The sequence below is a fragment of the Lycium barbarum genome, chromosome 2 (assembly GCF_019175385.1).
Source record: "Lycium barbarum isolate Lr01 chromosome 2, ASM1917538v2, whole genome shotgun sequence".
NCBI classification, from domain to species: domain Eukaryota; kingdom Viridiplantae; phylum Streptophyta; class Magnoliopsida; order Solanales; family Solanaceae; genus Lycium; species Lycium barbarum.
The window spans coordinates 2,546,094-2,562,379 of NC_083338.1; the positions used below are offsets into that span (position 1 = coordinate 2,546,094).

Sequence of the window (16,286 nt, forward strand, 5' to 3'; positions counted from 1 at the left end):
CACACCTAACAATACCACTACTACCGGCACCACGTCTAAATCTCTTCGCCATTATTAAATAGAATTAATTTAAATCACACTAAAATAAATCACAAGAAAATGAATTGCAACAAATTAAATTGCGAAAAACAAAAATAGAGTTGGAACGAAGGTACCAAATTGCCGGACTAATTTTCAACAAAGTGAAGGCGGCTAAAATAGCAAATCCACTAAAGCTACTTTGGATTGTTGCAAAATCACCAACTCCACCAATAATATTATAATTGCAAAATTAATAATTGAAACTATAATAAGACTTTGTAATATTTATTTGAGAGAAATTTAAAGTGACTAATTATTGCAAAGTAACTATAATTGAGAGATTGAGATTTGAGAGAAAGAGAAGAGTGAATTAGTGTGGATTAAAATGGAAATGGAGAGGGGTTTATATAGGGGTGGGGGATGGGTTAAAGTGTTAAAAAAAAAAAAGTTTGGGGGGAGGGGGGGGGGGGGGGTTGGGGGGAAAAAATGAGTTGGGGACCGTTGCCCAACGGTCCAATTTGGGGCCCAAGCCTACAACGGCTACAAACTAATTTTTTTTTTTATTTCCACCGGTTTTACCGATTAACCCGTTCCGGTTCTGGTTTCAAAAAAATTGAAACCGGACCGTATAAAATAAACGGTTAACCGGTTAACTGGTTCAACCGATTCCGGTTCCGATTCCGATTTTACCGGTTCGGTTACCGGTTTGAATCGGTAAAATCGGACCGGTTGACGGGTTTACATTACCCTTGTGGTTTCTTGATTAATCATTTGTTATGAGTGGAAATTATTTGTAGTGGCACTAAGGTGGCATTATAAGAACAAACCCATACGTTCACCTATTATTATTTTCAAGTACCCATACGTTCACCTATTATTGTTTTCAGGTACCAAGTTATTTCAAGAAAATCTTGGAACCCCATAAGGCCGTTTCATGGATTTTCCCTAATTTTGCGCAGACCACAACACAATTGATATGCCCAATGATCTTTGTATTGGAGTCGGTGGTGGTACGTACTATGTACATTATTTGTTTTACAGGACAAGTGTAGACAACTGAACACAATGGATATGTAGATGGTGATGGCTCTTTTGGTCCCTATGGTGATGATACTAAGTTCAAGATAGAGAAGAATAACAAAGGAAATGGATATAGGATTGTCCATTGTGCTAACTCAAAAGGTTGCAAGAAATTTGTGGTACATTTTGTCACTAGCATTTATGTGGCGTTAAAAACTTTTGAAACTTATGATCTTAAACATGTTACAAAATTTGTATAGTAGAAAAGTTTCTAATCAAGAAAACGCAAGTATTAATACCATTTCAATTAATTCAAGGGTGCTAGACCCACCAAAAATCCCCCCGAACTACTAAAAATAGAACAAAAAAGTCATATATTTGTATTTGGTCCAAAAAACTATCACACTAATAACCTCAAAGTCTAGAGTATCTCCGTCTAAAGCTTCTTTTTAAGATGAACTTCACCTTGGAAAAAAGGCCACCCCACTTATTTCTTAAAGTATGTGTTTTCTTGTTCATTGGAAAGATGCACCCTTTTTTGTTATTGAACTTTTTTCTCCGTAGAAAGTCAAAACATATGTGCAACCTAACTATTATTATTACTAATAGAGTGGGATAGGGAATTACAAAAAATCCATATTTAAATCTCAACTTAAGGGGAAAAAGTGATTTCTTTCTAGTTTAGGGGTCTTTATGTATTCTCCTAATTTAATAAGAACCAAACTCTATTTCTTCTTTCAAAATTCATATTCCCTCTTAGACGTGTGCAAATTGATTCAGACACCATAGTTATAAAACCAAAAAAGGATTCCCACAAACTGTTAGAGAGTTTTTGAAAATCAAGAGCTAATTTAGGAGTCTTGATGTATTCTCCTAATTTAATAAGAACCAAACTCTATTTCTTCTTTCAAAATTCATATTCCCCCTTAGATGTGTGTAAATTGATTCAGACACCATAATTATAAAACCAAAAAAGAATCCCCACAAACTCTTAGTGATTTTTTGAAAATCAAGAACTAATTTAGGGGTCTTTATGTATTTTTCCAACTTAATAAGAACCAAACTCTATTTCTTCTTTCAAAGTTCATATCCCCCTTAGACGTGTGCAAATTGATTCAGACACCATAGTTCCAAAACCAAAAAAGGATCCCCACAAACTCTTAGTGTTTTTTTGAAAATCAAGAACTAATTTAGGAGTCTTTACGTATTTTTCCAACTTAATAAGAACCAAGTTCTATTTTTTCTTTCAAAATTCATATTCCCCCGTGTGCAAATTGATTCACACACCGTAGTTATAAAATCAAAAAAGAATCCCCACAAACTCTTAGTGATTTTTTGAAAATCAAGAACTAATTTAGGGGTCTTTATGTATTTTTCCAACTAAATAAGAACCAACCTCTATTTCTTTTCAAAATTTATATTCCCCTTTTAATAAATTTACCAACTTCTTTTCTACAAATGTTGAAATCAGTATAAAAGCAGTTCCAACCGACAATTAACCGCCACTTATAAAAGCAGTTCCAACCGACAATTAACCGCCACTTCACTAGACTCCTTCAGTCCATATGGAGAAACTAACGTTTTGCTTCTTGCTCACGATCTTAACGGTAATGTTTCTATTCAATTTGTATTATGATGAATATATGTAATTAAGGGATGTATAGTTGTTTCCTCTTCATTTGGAGTATCCTACTTCTTCATTACCAATTTATGATACTACCTCATTTCATTTTATTGCCCTAGTGTGTTCAATATTTGGATGGTTGTTGTTAGTTTAAATACAATGTTTGTTTTTTATTGTTAATTAAATTTTACAGAAGATGGCCAAATATTTATACTTTGGGTCCAAATATACCCTTCGTTAGCATGCCACGGGGTGTCCATCTCACCAAGTTGTTAGTGCCACATCAGACTCGGTGTCCACCTTGGACAATTGTAACGGAGGACGGGTATATTTGGACCCAAAGTATAACAGCAGGGGTATATTTAGACCCAAAGTATAAAGAAGGGTATATTTGACTCTTTTCCGATAGTACAAGGGGTATATTTGGCCCTTTGCCATTAATTTTATTATATCGTATCGTTAAATTCATCGTTATGTAAGGATGAAAAGTCCCATTTTATGTAACGGCCGATTCGGTGTGATTGCGTCGTTACCTTTTTTTGTTTTGTTTTTACTTTCTTATTTTGTCTTTGCTTATCATCTAATAATTGTATTTATCCTTTACCGTACCTTTTTATGATAGCTCTACACTATATCCTACTTTCTTGTAGACTTATCCTTCAAATTGTTGATGTCTAACATTAGGTGATAACGGAAAACGATACAATCTATCCAAACATTGTATTAATCAAAACAATACAATACAATATCATACGATACATTGTGAAACAATATGTAACAACCATCCAAAAAAGGTGTTAGGTTCAAATCTTATCGGAGCTCAAAAAGAGTTAGGTGATTTCTTCTTATCAGTCTAAGCCTTGGTGGTAGAATTACTATCTATTTGTGCTGGTAGGAGTTGCCCATTAGCCTTGATGACCGAGTTACTCAATATCAGTGCTGGTTGAGTTAGCAGGTACCCAGTAGAATAGTCTGAGTTACGTGCAAGCTGGCCCGAATACCACCGTGATAAAAGAAATGGTAGTTTTTAGCGGGCACAAAGCTTATGAAGTTATTTTAACTTATATATTATGTTAGTGATGGTGGAAAAAGTATTGAAGTAATGGTTGAAAAACTAGTTTGATAGAAAAATGAAAACATACTTGAAAGTTATAAAAGTCGTCATCTTTGATTCTATATCATAATATAATTTTTTGTTTTTGTTTTTAATATTCATGTGCTTTCATCAATTTATCAACTATGATAGTCAGATGTAAAAAGATATCTGGTAAAAAATCAGTTATATTTTAAATGCAGCATCAACGACTGAGCCCTAATGTTTGGTACCATGTTATGGATCATTTGCTTCTGTTCTCTGATTTTATCCATCATGTGCTATCTGGTCCGTCTCTCTAATGTCATCATTTCTAATATTGTTGAATCTTGTATGTCCACACATCCATCTAAGCAGCCACATTACTTTAAAACATATTTTTAATGTATTAATGGTTAAAGGCCTATAATTTACTCCCATCTATTATTGTGTTTCACAACCATCTTATAGAACTTGTCTTTCACTGTATTAGGTATTTCCTATTGTACAGCACAATTAGTACTTCTCTATTTCAGCCATCTAGTGCCTTACATTCAAATGCTTTTGAAATTATTAAAAAAAGAAATGAAGATGCACATGGTTTTTTTGGGAGAATTGTGAGATATAAGACGACCATTATGCTTGGCTGTCAAAAAGCTTCTTTAAAAAATTGCATTCCTTCAAGCCTCGATGTTTCGTAAGAATTTTTCTTTTTTGGTTCCGGAACTCCTATATATGGTTCTAATATATTTGCTCTATGTATGTGCTTTGATGTAAGCCTCTTATACTTTAGAAAGGTCGTACAATTCTGCATATGTAGGTGTAAAATTAGCTATCTTACATCATCACCATGTAATTTTGTACTAAGAGATATTATATCATCCATCTAAGCAAAGCATTCAATAGCTGAGCTGGGCATTTTGTTTTTGATGGGGCGTGAATGGTTCATTGGAATCACTTTCTGTTCCGCCTTTCACGTGTACGAGAATATGGACAAAGAACACTCCCTTGGATCCTTATTTACTTTACACTTTATGAGCTGCTTAATGCCAAAAGATTCTCACGAGAGATGTCACGAGCTATAAATGGCAGTATTAGTGAGAGTTAAGTATTTTAACTACTACCTGGTGCAAAAAGAGTAATTTTAATTTGCTCTTAGTCCTGCATAATGGTAGATTCCGGAAGTGTTCTTTCCCCTCATCATTTTAAAGTCCTTTCTTTTATAATTAGAGTTTAATTCTCTTTCATTTGCTTAATCTGCAACACTAGTGTTCAAGTTTCGCTTCAAGTTCAATTATTCTGTTATTGAATTCCTTCCTTTTCTCTCTGCGAGTATAAGCCTAATGTCAATATAGCTTAAAGCTATGGAATATATTGTGTTTTCAAAATGTCCGTCTTAATTAAGCCAAAATAGTGCGAGCACACTTTCTGATCTTCATTCAATTTCAGCATTTTCTCATCAGCCTTCCACTCCTCCAAAAGGCTGAGCAAATTTTGAATAGTTTATTTGCTGCATACATCACCCTGTTTCCCAACTTATTTCTGGAAAGGTTTTTAATGCGACCATCCTATATTTAATAGTGCTAATCGATGAGAAAATTAGCCTGTACCTTATCTGTCCGCATTAATTGCTTGTAAAGCTACAAAAAAATAGCATGTTTTGCCCCATAGCTTTGTGTAGATGTCATCTCAAAAGTCTTTCTGCTGTACTACTTGTCACATCTCTTGAATTTTCTTAATTCTTTCTATTGTCTTATTCCTTGTGTTCTGCTTAATTGTGCAGATTTTCTTTGTCAATATAACAGCAAAAGAATTTTGTTTGCTTTCCTTTCAAAACCATGAATTTTAGAGTATAGTAGGTATCTCGTTTTAATCCTTTTGAAACCGAGGTTAACTCCAAGAACATCTAATTTGCACGAAATAAAATGTTGGCAAATCTAACTTTAGACACATTACTTGTCAAAAAAGAAAGATCTTTAGAGTTCAGACACATTCTTGTTGCTGTTATTTTGCTAAGTCAGCATTCAATTTGAACTGTTACTCTTTTTCTTTGTAGTATCTTTTTTCTCTAAATATTTTAGCTTGTATGTGAATCGAGTGTTCTTCATGTCTTGTCTTAGAAATATAAACAAAGATTTCTTTTCCTGTTTCATGAAACATCTCTCTTTTTTTGTTCGAAAGTATGTCTGCTCTTTAATAGATTTTATAGATAAGCTATGCGTCTACTCAGAAAACTTCTTGTTGTATATGTCAATTTCAATGACTAGTATTGAAGCATGCTAAATAATGAACTTCTTGGAGTATTAGCAATTGGTTTCATCCATGCTTTTGGAGTAATGACTGTCTTAATTGTAGGGACATACTCTAATCTTAAAACTGATCTAGCCTATAATATAGTTTCGCGTGCTGTAAAAAAGAATGTAGCTTATGTTGGGTAGTTCGCTGTTGATTTTAAATGGTGTTGCCAAGTGACTTTTGAAAGAACTCGTATTGCCTGTATCTCTCTTCTTATGACGAAGTACTTAATTTCTTGTTTTTTCCAGAGAAATCTTAATAGGGAGGGGAAAATTGATCTTTTAAAACTAAGAATATTGAGGGTCAGAAAATAATATGTGCTTGTCATTGTTTATTTATTCTACTAGTTATTTCCGAGTAAACTCTAAGCATTGGTTCAGCAATAAACTATGGAGTAATAAAGAAACGACTATGGGAATGGACTAATTCATAAACTAACAGCAATAGTTAACCATACAGACCTGAGGTGAGGCCATGACAGTAATATTTCAATGTCTTTGCAACTTTACATAGTATTTCCAAATATTATTTGTTTCAAGCTATCTAAATTGACGAATTTCCAATGCCAAAATTTTGGTCTCAAACCACTTATCTTGATTTTGGCTGATTCACGACAGCTTCTGTTGGTAATTACTTCCGATTATTATTTTCCCCCATGAAACAAGTGCATATTACAGGATGAAACACTGAAACATAATTTTAGATTACAAACTAAGCCTTTCCAGAAAATGTTTATAGAAGAACTTAAAGATAGATCGGATAAAGAAACTGATCAAATATCAAAAAAGAACTGCACAACAATACCTCATTAACTAATACAGATACGCTTACACTTTATTTATCAGTACTTATTCCTATAAACCATTTTGTTTCATACAGCAGATATCTATTTTGCGACAACACGAGCAGCAGTAATACTTAAAAACACTCCATAACCTTGAGCTTGGACCGACACCAGGGAGAAGCATTTGGAATCGCTTCAGCTGCGTGGAGGTGGCTGAGGATTCTTGGGTTTCGATTGATCTGCAGAAGGAGTGGGGCCCAGAGTGAGCTCAAGTTCAGGTAATTGATTAATTCTTGCCGCTGCTAGTCTCTGTTTAAGCTCGGAATACAATACTTCGTTCTCCTGTCTGAGACGTTGAGCAGTCTTCCTTAGCCTGTCATTCTCCTGCATAATCTGAATATTACGCCAGTAGAGGTCTAAATTCTGTTTCTCCATAACTCAAGTACTTGATTTGGCCTGAAAATGGACAACCATTAAGAATTATGAAAAGTTATGCAAAGATACATTTTGAAAAGATAGCCTAACAGAGCACTCAAGGGGGTGGCCTAGTGGTCAATGAAGTGGGTTGAAAACCATAAGGTCTCAGGTTCAAATCTCAGTAGAGACAAAAAACGCTAGGTGATTTCTTTCCATCTGTCCTAGCCTTGGTGGACAGAGTTACCTGGTACTTGTTGTTGGTGGGAGGTGGCAGGTATGGAATTAGTCAAGGTGAGCGCAAGCTAGCCCAAACACCACAGTTGTAAAGAAAAAAAAAACATAGCCTAACAGAGTATGTAAAAAGAGCATACTATGAAATAGCAAACTTCCTTCTCTTTTTGCATATGCATGACATAAGTTTATACTCAGTATATTGGAGAAAATTGATAAAGAAGTTCCAGAAGATAGAGATGATCAAGTGGTGGTCTCTTATGGGAAAATTAAGATTGAATTGTAAGTGAAAAACAATGAGAGACTAGATTTCAGTATGGCCCTTCTTTGTCTCATGATATATGAGTCATTGAAGGCAAGAGTCCGCTGACATTTTAGAGGGTACTCTTGATACACTAAGCGAGTAAACCAGCTTCAAAGAGGAAAAGCAAATTTGAGACCTAAAGTGCCATTGTTTGATCAAATAAGGGAATGGAATGAAGGAAAACTAGTTTTGCAAGAACACTTGAATTTTTTTGTGTATGACAAATTGACAATTACTTACTGATACAGAACAGGATCCGAACCTTTAGATTCAAAAGCTATTAGGGGCAACTGTTGTGGTTCGAGTCTCTTTGCTATACGTGCTTATTTATACTACCTATTATATTACCTTTACGGATGGACAAAGAAATACTAAAAGCAGCACACGAGAATGGCACTCTTAGTTCAAGTGGTTCTCGAGAAACCAATTTGTAAAGCTCCCGTTTATTCCTCCTTTATTCTCACATAAAAACACGTCACATTTAGTGTCAAGAAGACACTTCATTGATGATTCTCTTAGAAGGAACGAAAATTGTTGTTCAAAGTGGTTTTTGCATATGGATTTTGCTTGTTTAGTTATCTAAAATTTGTTAGAAAGCAGCGTAAAGAATGACATTCCTGAAGAAGGAAATGCCTGAGCAAAGGGAGAAATAGCATGGGAGCCAGCAAGAAGTAAGGGGGGAGTGAATTGTGAGATTTCGATATTCATGAGAGGAACCTGAATGTGAGTAGGAAAATAATAAGAATTCAGTGAACTTAGCAGAATCAGCTCATGCTTTTTAAAGTGATTTGCCTAAGCCATGAGTAGATAGCCATAATTACAAGGATTAGAATTTTGATATTATTAATATGGCTAGCCTATGTGGTTTTGGGGAATTAACAAGAGAATCCTCCCTTTTTGGAACATTACTGATTAACTCATTACCTATTAAAGAGAATAATGAAGTGGTTAACAACTTAACATATATGGTGTATGGTAAAATCTACTAGAAGTGGGAAAACAAGAGAAGAAAGAAAATCTTCGGTAGTTAGTATGAATCCAAGTACAGTAAAACCTCTTTATAACGGCGTCATTTGTCTGGATTTTTTTTTGCTACCGTAAAGAAATGTCGTTTTATTAACATATATATAACCAGTGATTGAGCCAGGATTTTTACTAAAGGGGTTCAAAAATATAAAGAAAGAACCACACCAAGAAGTCAAGAGGTTCAACATCTACTCTATATACATAAAATATAATATTAACCTTGTATATACAATGTAATTTTTCGCCGAACCCCCTCAGCCCAATCTAGCTCTACCTCACATGAAAAATCAGTTCCAAAGAAAACTTGGCCATTATAGTGAAATGTTGGTATAGAGGATGGTTGTTATAGAGAAATCTGACTGTCGTTATTGTTCTTTTTTAATGTTTTGGAGAGTACTTGAATCCATTAAATATTGTTTTTCTTTGTTTGTATATTGGAGTACTTGAAAAAACATTGTAGGAAGTTCTGAGAAATTTGAAGTATAGACTTATCTCTTTGTGATTACAGAAATGTCTAGACTCCAATTTTTTCTTTTGGTTTATTTTCTCCAGTATTTGAAATTGTCTAGCTCGATTAATCCAATTTGGTGTTGGATAGGCTTATTAAGGGGGGTAAAGCGTTCTCTACGAAGAAATTCTCCACTCCTAGAGTTCGAACTTGAGACCTCTAGTTAAGAGTGAATGGTTAATGAGCTTTTTATATGGGTAACAATTTGGCTCCTTCGGTACGATAAAAAGAAAAGTGGAAAACGTCATGATGATTAAATAATATTATAAATTGGATATACTTTTGTAAAAGAGTTGATGATCAAAAACACACCTGAACTATCACTTTTTTGCGAGCTTCACACCCCACCTATCAGTTGTCATCTATGTATTAAAACTCACCTATGCCAATTATCAGTTATTCCCTTTTCCTACCTGAACTATCACAATCTACTCAACTAGGTGTGTTTTAATACATAGATGGTGATAGTCCAGGTAGGAAAAGGGAACACCTGATAGTCGGGGTGTGAAACTCGCGAAAAAGTGATAGTTCAAGTGTGTTTTGACCATTATCTCTTTGTAAAATTGTGTGTTTGGTTGATAATAGTGAAATAAGGAATATTTGGGTTTTGATGCAACATTTTTGAGGTCTAAAACGTGGTAATTTTTTCGAAAGAATCTGTGAATTATAATATCACACTATACGAAAGGGACTTCCATCATTTGAATGTCACGTGTTAGGGATTTACAATAATATCATTTCTTCCTTGATATAAGGCCAATCATCAAATATACTTATCGTTTAAGTTTACTATTTGCGCTTTATAATCCTTTTACTGTTCAGTGAACAAAAAACGTAAAAGTCCTTTTATAAATTCTTTAATAGTTCGTGATCTTTCCAAACCGCGATATGTAATTGCTAACTATGTTTTGACGCGTTATAAGTTGTTGTTATGGTACTCGTTTGATAGAGAGAAAGGGACAGGGTCTTACTTAAAAAAGGGAAGTTTTTTGTTTTAGCTTCACTTCCTTGAACTGGCTAGCTAGTACCACAACGTGCCCTTGCTTGGGGGGTCACATCACTCTCTTCAGGAGGTTGGCCGCCTATCCTTAAATCTTTCCATTTCCAAGAAGATCCCGAGCTCAATCTGGTTTAGGTCGTTAACTAGTCTTAAGTAGAACTTTTATTTGCTTTCATAGAGAAACGATAGAAACTTATTTACTATGACCAAACTTGTAATTAGATGTCAAATTATATTCCCCAATTTTTTCGTAACTAAGCCGTGGCTAAAACTTTGGATGCAAAGGTGCATTCAGATTGTGACAAACCCATATTGTATTGATCAGAAAAATGAAGTTAGAGACCAGTTGAGCAAAGTTCTTTCATTAACAATCAAAAACTTAAAGCTTCAAAGGGAAAAATTACAAAATGGAAAAAGGAGGTTCCAGAGAAAGAGAAAGGTCAACAAAACTAAACTATGGAAATAAGATAAGTTCAGAGCATATCCTAACCACTAGAGACTCTGCTACTTATAACCATCATACTCCCTTTAGCTTACAAGTATCGGATAGCTTCTCTCAACCTGGACTCACATCATACGTTGGTTTTTCCTCATTTTAACAACTGGCCTGAATACCTTTTCTGAATTAGCGTCTTGCTAACCCAATGTTGTAATTTGTATGGGCGTGTTCACAACATCATCCCGCCCTCAATGAGAACTTTGTCCTCAAGGTTCATGTCCGCAAACAAAGGCATTGGTAAACTAGCAGTAGCTATATGGAATTCAACAAAGGCAAAGTCCAATGGTTGAGACTTTTTTGTGGTGAGCTCATCTCTTTTACAAATAGAAAGGAGAACATGAACTTTGTTAATCACTATATCAAGCCTTCCTATTGTTTCCACTAGCTTAACACAATTTTCAATAGATTTTTGATAAACCTTCAAATGTAGCTGTAGAGAAATTATTGAAAGCTTTTATGCAAGCTGATTCCATTATCTATTTTCAACATTCGACCAACAAAAGCTCATGAAAATGACCAAAAGGCAACAGATGATCAAGGAATACAACCCACAGCACAAGTCAATCTTTTTTTGGCTCTCCACTTGGTGTCCGATATCCATAATGGAACCTGACTAAATCTAGATTTTTGCCGGGAAAGTCCCACATTGTTGGGGGGGGGGGGGGGGGGGGGGGGGGGGATAAAGTGCACCCTGACAAAGGTGACTTCACACCAAGGCTCGACTCTGAGACCTCTAGTTAAGGATGAAGGAATACTTACAACTTCACGACAATCTTGATGGTGAATGACATTATCTTTAAGTCTCTAAGTAGAGAAGCGAGTTAACACTGACCTTCTCATTCTGAGCAAGACCCAAGCTTCTTATAGCTCCTCTTCCAAAAACAATTTTTATTGAATTGTAAACGATGTGCCTGATGTAGCTTTTTGTGTGTGTATATTTATATATTAACTAGCCTTTATAAAATATGACCCTTCTCCTCAGGCAATGTAACTTCATTGTAAATGAGAGGAGTCCTCTCAATAATAGAGTTACACAATCGATAGGTGACATAATACAAAATCATAGCAAGTCAACACTAACCTTTTGTTAAGAATTGGGCACGTCTATTTCTCATTGGTAATTTTAGTGTTAAAAAAGGAGTCAACTTAATTAGAGTGATGCAACTAAACTTCTTGACATGTAGGCCACTAATCTGTTTTTCTTAGTTGAATAGTGAAATAAGAAAGTCGTAATTTCAAACTTGATTTAGGACCTACAACTCAAGTTTCAATTTAAGGAAATTTTTGCAGAACATCATCTCAGATGAGCCGGTGATACACAGGAAATTTCTAGATTTCTGTTGCTTATAAACTGCTAAGAGGTGATGTAGAAGATGTCAGGTGGAAGAATCTTGTATCCCTTCATGGAAGACCTAGAACTAAAGACAAGCTATTGAACTGAAGAATTATTGTGGATAGTCTAGGATTAAGGTATAAGGTTAGTAGGTAGTTGAGTGTTGTCTCCTTGCATATCAGTAGCATTAGTACTAGTCTCGTAGTTCCTTGCCATTCAATTTTCTGTTGCTACTTGTTGTTCCTTTGCTTCGGTTATTGCATTGTTCTGTTGTTGTGACTGTTCCACTTTTGTGTATGCTATGTAGTGATTTCTCTATGGTATGCCCGCTTTACTTCTGTATATTATCTTTTTAAAATTGCTTTGATATGTGTTACTTGAGTCGAGGGTCTTTCGGAAACAGCCTCTCTACCTTCACGAGGTAGAGGTAAGGTTTGCGTACGCTCTACCCTCCCAAGACCCCACCTTGTGGGATTACACTGGGTATGTTATTGTTGTTGGGCTATGCCCTTTCTGTCAGCTGGAGGAAGAAACTGCTTGCAATCTCTTCTTTATTTGACCATTCACAAGGGCTATCTGGCACGACTTCCTTATCAGGATTCAGAGTTGGAGTGGACATCGGTGAACCAGCAAGCTAGGAGACTGAGAACTAGAGGCCCTATCATGAAGGCAGGGTTTGCTGCTGTGGTCTACAACATTTGAAATGAAACAAATACCAGCATTTTTCAAAACAAACGTCATCCTACGGAGACCATTCTACAACAACAACATACTCATTGTAATACCACAAGTGGGGTCTGGGGAGGGTAGTGTGTACGCAGACCTTACCCCTACCTTTTTGGTAAAGATGTTTCCGATATACTCTCGGCTCAAGAAAAAGCATATCAAACCAGTACGGGAAAGAAGTAACGGAATTGAAAGGAGGCCATTCTACATGGTGTGAAACAGGACACTGCATTCGGCTTAGAAACAACAGTAGGTTGTTTGGTTTTCTTTGTTCTATTTAGATACTCTGGGTTGTGGCTGTTTCTTTGTATTAAGGTATGCGTAGGGTTTACTTGAGAAGGGCAGGTGGTTGGCTCCTCCCTTTGCTTTGTAATTATTACTTGGTAATTAATAAATTTGGTTTAATTGCCAAAAAAAAAAAAAAAACATCCACATATAGAATAAGCTTACACGAGGTACCATGAATGAAGACTAAAAATTATGTTATACGAAAAGATAGACAAGATAGCTAGGCCGTATATAGCATGAAATCCTACAGATTGTCATGGCTTGCATGCTGCAGTTATTGCGATCGGTTTACCACCTCTACCGCTCAATTTAAGGATATTTTAGTCTTGAATTTTTTCATTAAACTTAAACAAGCCATTTATGAACCGTTATCAAAACCAGGGACAATTTTTAAATACTGGTGCGAAAATAGCTTATTTGTGCAAATCACCTTCAGCTATTAAAAGATTTAACCACTTTATCTGTGGAAATATCTTTATAGGGTCATATATCATGTGGCTGTAGTTATTTATGTGCTTAAATATTTAATGTTTATAGTGTGAGAGAAAGATATTTGCTTAATGCTCGATCTCATGGTATTATCAAGTGGTTCAAAATTTAAAATCAGATGTATTAATATTTCAAAGTCAGAATGATCACCTTAAAAAGGAAATGCAATTAATGAATGTGGAAACTGTATCGTAACATAATATATGGCAGAGCAATTTCACTCTACTTTTAGTAGCTCTTAATATATAAGCAATCAAAAGTTTCACTTCTTCTAATAAATTTAATATGTAATTACATACAGCTAAAAATAATTAAAATGCAAGATATAGAGTATCCCATCTGACTAGAGATTCCTTTTTGAGAAAAAACAGTAACGCATCACTACATGTATCTAGGATTATGCACAAAGCTTATTTTCGCTAATAAATTTATTTATATCCATATAAAATGAATCATATCAAACTCAAAGAAGAACTCAATAAACGTGTGAGAATAAGACACTTAATCTCCATATTACCATTTTTTTATAATAAGAGTGGCATTTAATTAAAGCAAAGATATGATAGTTTGAAATATATTGATGGAATCAGCATTTCTAGCAAGTTGATTTGATCCTCTAGTAGAACTACCATTAACTATGAGTTGGTTGTTTGAATTTGTATATTTGTAACGCCATGCAATCATTAATTTCCCATATTTGGAGGATTTGTATTTACAACATTTTCTATATAAAAGATCTATTCTCTTCATTCTTTCATCAAGTTAATTTCAAGAACATAAACATTAGTATAGAGATCAAATGGATGTTTTTTCTATGAAAAAACCATGTTCTTCTGAGGCTTCTAGCATATCGGCAACCTCAGAAGAATCTCATGAAGTCGTTACAAACACGAAGAAGATGAAAGAAAAAGCTATGGAAGGCTCTCAATTGAAGCCACATGAATTATCATCTGCTGGTGTACTTCTTGATCTCAAAGTCCATAATGGTTACACCAATAACAAAAATATTAATGGTTCAAATCTTGAACTCAATCTTTTCAATTCAACTTCGGCTCATGCTAGTGAGTCTTCTAATGAGGCAACGCCTAAACAAAGGCGTTCCTCAGAAAATAGGGTTTTCTCTTGCAGCTTCTGCAAGAGAGAATTCTCCACTTCCCAAGCCCTAGGGGGACATCAAAATGCTCATAAACAAGAGAGGGCATTGGCTAAAAGGAGAAACGGACTTGTTGATGTTGTTTCACCTTTTGGCCCTCCCAATTATCATCCCTACTATAATCCCTACTCAAATTTCAACTCACACATGCCATTTCACGGTTCTTTTACTAGTCGATCATCGCTTGGTGTTCAAGGAGATTCTTCCGCGATTCTTAAGCCTAGTTCCTATCAGACATGGCCATTTTTGTCAGGCTACAATTATCGATATAACCCCGAGAAGTGGTCATCATCATCATTTTTTAGGACAGAAAATCTCCAAGGAAATAACAAGATAGATTTGATTGGAATTGGAGGTGCTTCTTTGGAGGATTCCCTTAATATTGAGAACAAAAATAATGCAAAGGGTTTCAATTTAATGGATTTACCAGTCAATGTTGGTGATAATCTTGGTGGAAAAAAATATATGAAGATGGGATTGGGAGAGGAGAACGCAGAAAAGAATAATGAAGAACAAGAAGAATCAGAGCTTGATTTGAATCTAAAGCTTTAATTTAGTTTGCTGCTTTGTATTATTTTGTTATTTCATGGAGGTTTAATTCTATTTTGCATTGCTTTTATTAGAACGCGTGGTATCCAATATTTTCTCTTGTACTTTGATTTGAGTCCATTAAGTCATTCTCTTTACTAAGCTTCATGTTGGAACAAAGAGGTGTCACTTTTATAGTTTTGCGTCTGTTCTCGTAAGTAGACTTTTATAAGCCTAGTAAATAGTCATTTCCATTTGTGTTGAAGACAAAATCTTTAAATTCAGACCGATGACTGTTAAAAACATACATACATGATTCAAAAAGGAAAGTCAAGATTTCGGACAGTATAAGTGAGTGATGACGATTTGGAATTGAAGCGTAGTTATTGTTGTTGTTGTGCTGAGCCATGACGTGCACAACCTCGTTCTGAAATATGGGTTTAATTCTTCCTTGAGGGTTCTAAAAGTTGACTTTATTTACTTTCCTTCAAAAGTGTCGTGGCGTCCAAGATTACGGTTGTTGTATGATTCTTCCGCAGGGACGGAGCTAGGATACGCAAGGGAGTTCATCCCACTTTCCTCCATAGGAAAATTACATTGTATATTTACTAGATCAAAATTATATATATATATATATATATATATATATATATATATATAAACAAAATAGATGTAGAGTTTCTTAGCTTTTTCATGTATTTACTTCTTTATATTTTGAATCTCTTTGATAAAAATTCTGATTCCACCATTGCTCTTCCCATTAGAAATTCTTCACTGGACATTTGAAACCTCCAACAATTGAACCATTTTCTAGTGAAAATATTGAGTTGGTCATAAAAATTTGCATGGCGGACTAAGCTTTGAACCATATTATTATTACTACTAATCAGCTTACTTGGAAAACGCATGGTGGGAAACAGGCACCTATTGAAACGTTGAGAAACTTCCTAATTTTTCATGTGAAAACA

General features: G+C 34.9%; 1 protein-coding gene and 1 long non-coding RNA gene across 4 annotated transcripts; one reads left to right on the top strand and one right to left on the bottom strand.

Annotated features, from left to right (window-relative positions):
- Positions 1-2,185: 2,185 nt before the first annotated feature.
- Positions 2,186-15,363, top strand: LOC132625848 (zinc finger protein 3-like). Of its 3 annotated transcripts, XM_060340441.1 has the most exons (3): positions 2,186-2,648; positions 6,915-7,094; positions 12,732-15,363. In XM_060340441.1, exon 3 carries the CDS (start codon positions 14,437-14,439, stop codon positions 15,340-15,342), a length of 906 nt encoding a protein of 301 aa, XP_060196424.1. In that variant the 5' UTR covers positions 2,186-2,648; positions 6,915-7,094; positions 12,732-14,436; the 3' UTR covers positions 15,343-15,363. The 3 variants fall into 3 exon arrangements, 2 of the variants coding, with proteins under 2 accessions (XP_060196424.1, XP_060196423.1); XR_009577008.1 differs by lacking the exons at positions 2,186-2,648; positions 12,732-15,363 and adding an exon at positions 12,092-12,644 and having other exon boundaries at positions 4,873-7,094; XM_060340440.1 differs by lacking the exon at positions 2,186-2,648 and having other exon boundaries at positions 4,873-7,094; positions 12,655-15,363.
- On the bottom strand, positions 6,791-8,123 carry LOC132625849 (uncharacterized). The gene is made up of 2 exons (XR_009577009.1): positions 8,009-8,123; positions 6,791-7,272 (listed from the first exon to the last, which is right to left on the bottom strand). It is a non-coding gene; the product is annotated as an uncharacterized LOC132625849 (long non-coding RNA).
- Positions 15,364-16,286: the final 923 nt, after the last annotated feature.

Coding starts and splice junctions, on each gene's coding strand:
- LOC132625848 (XM_060340441.1), top strand. CDS start 14,437: ATGGATGTTTTTTCTATGAAAAAACCATGTTCTTCTGAGGCTTCTAGC.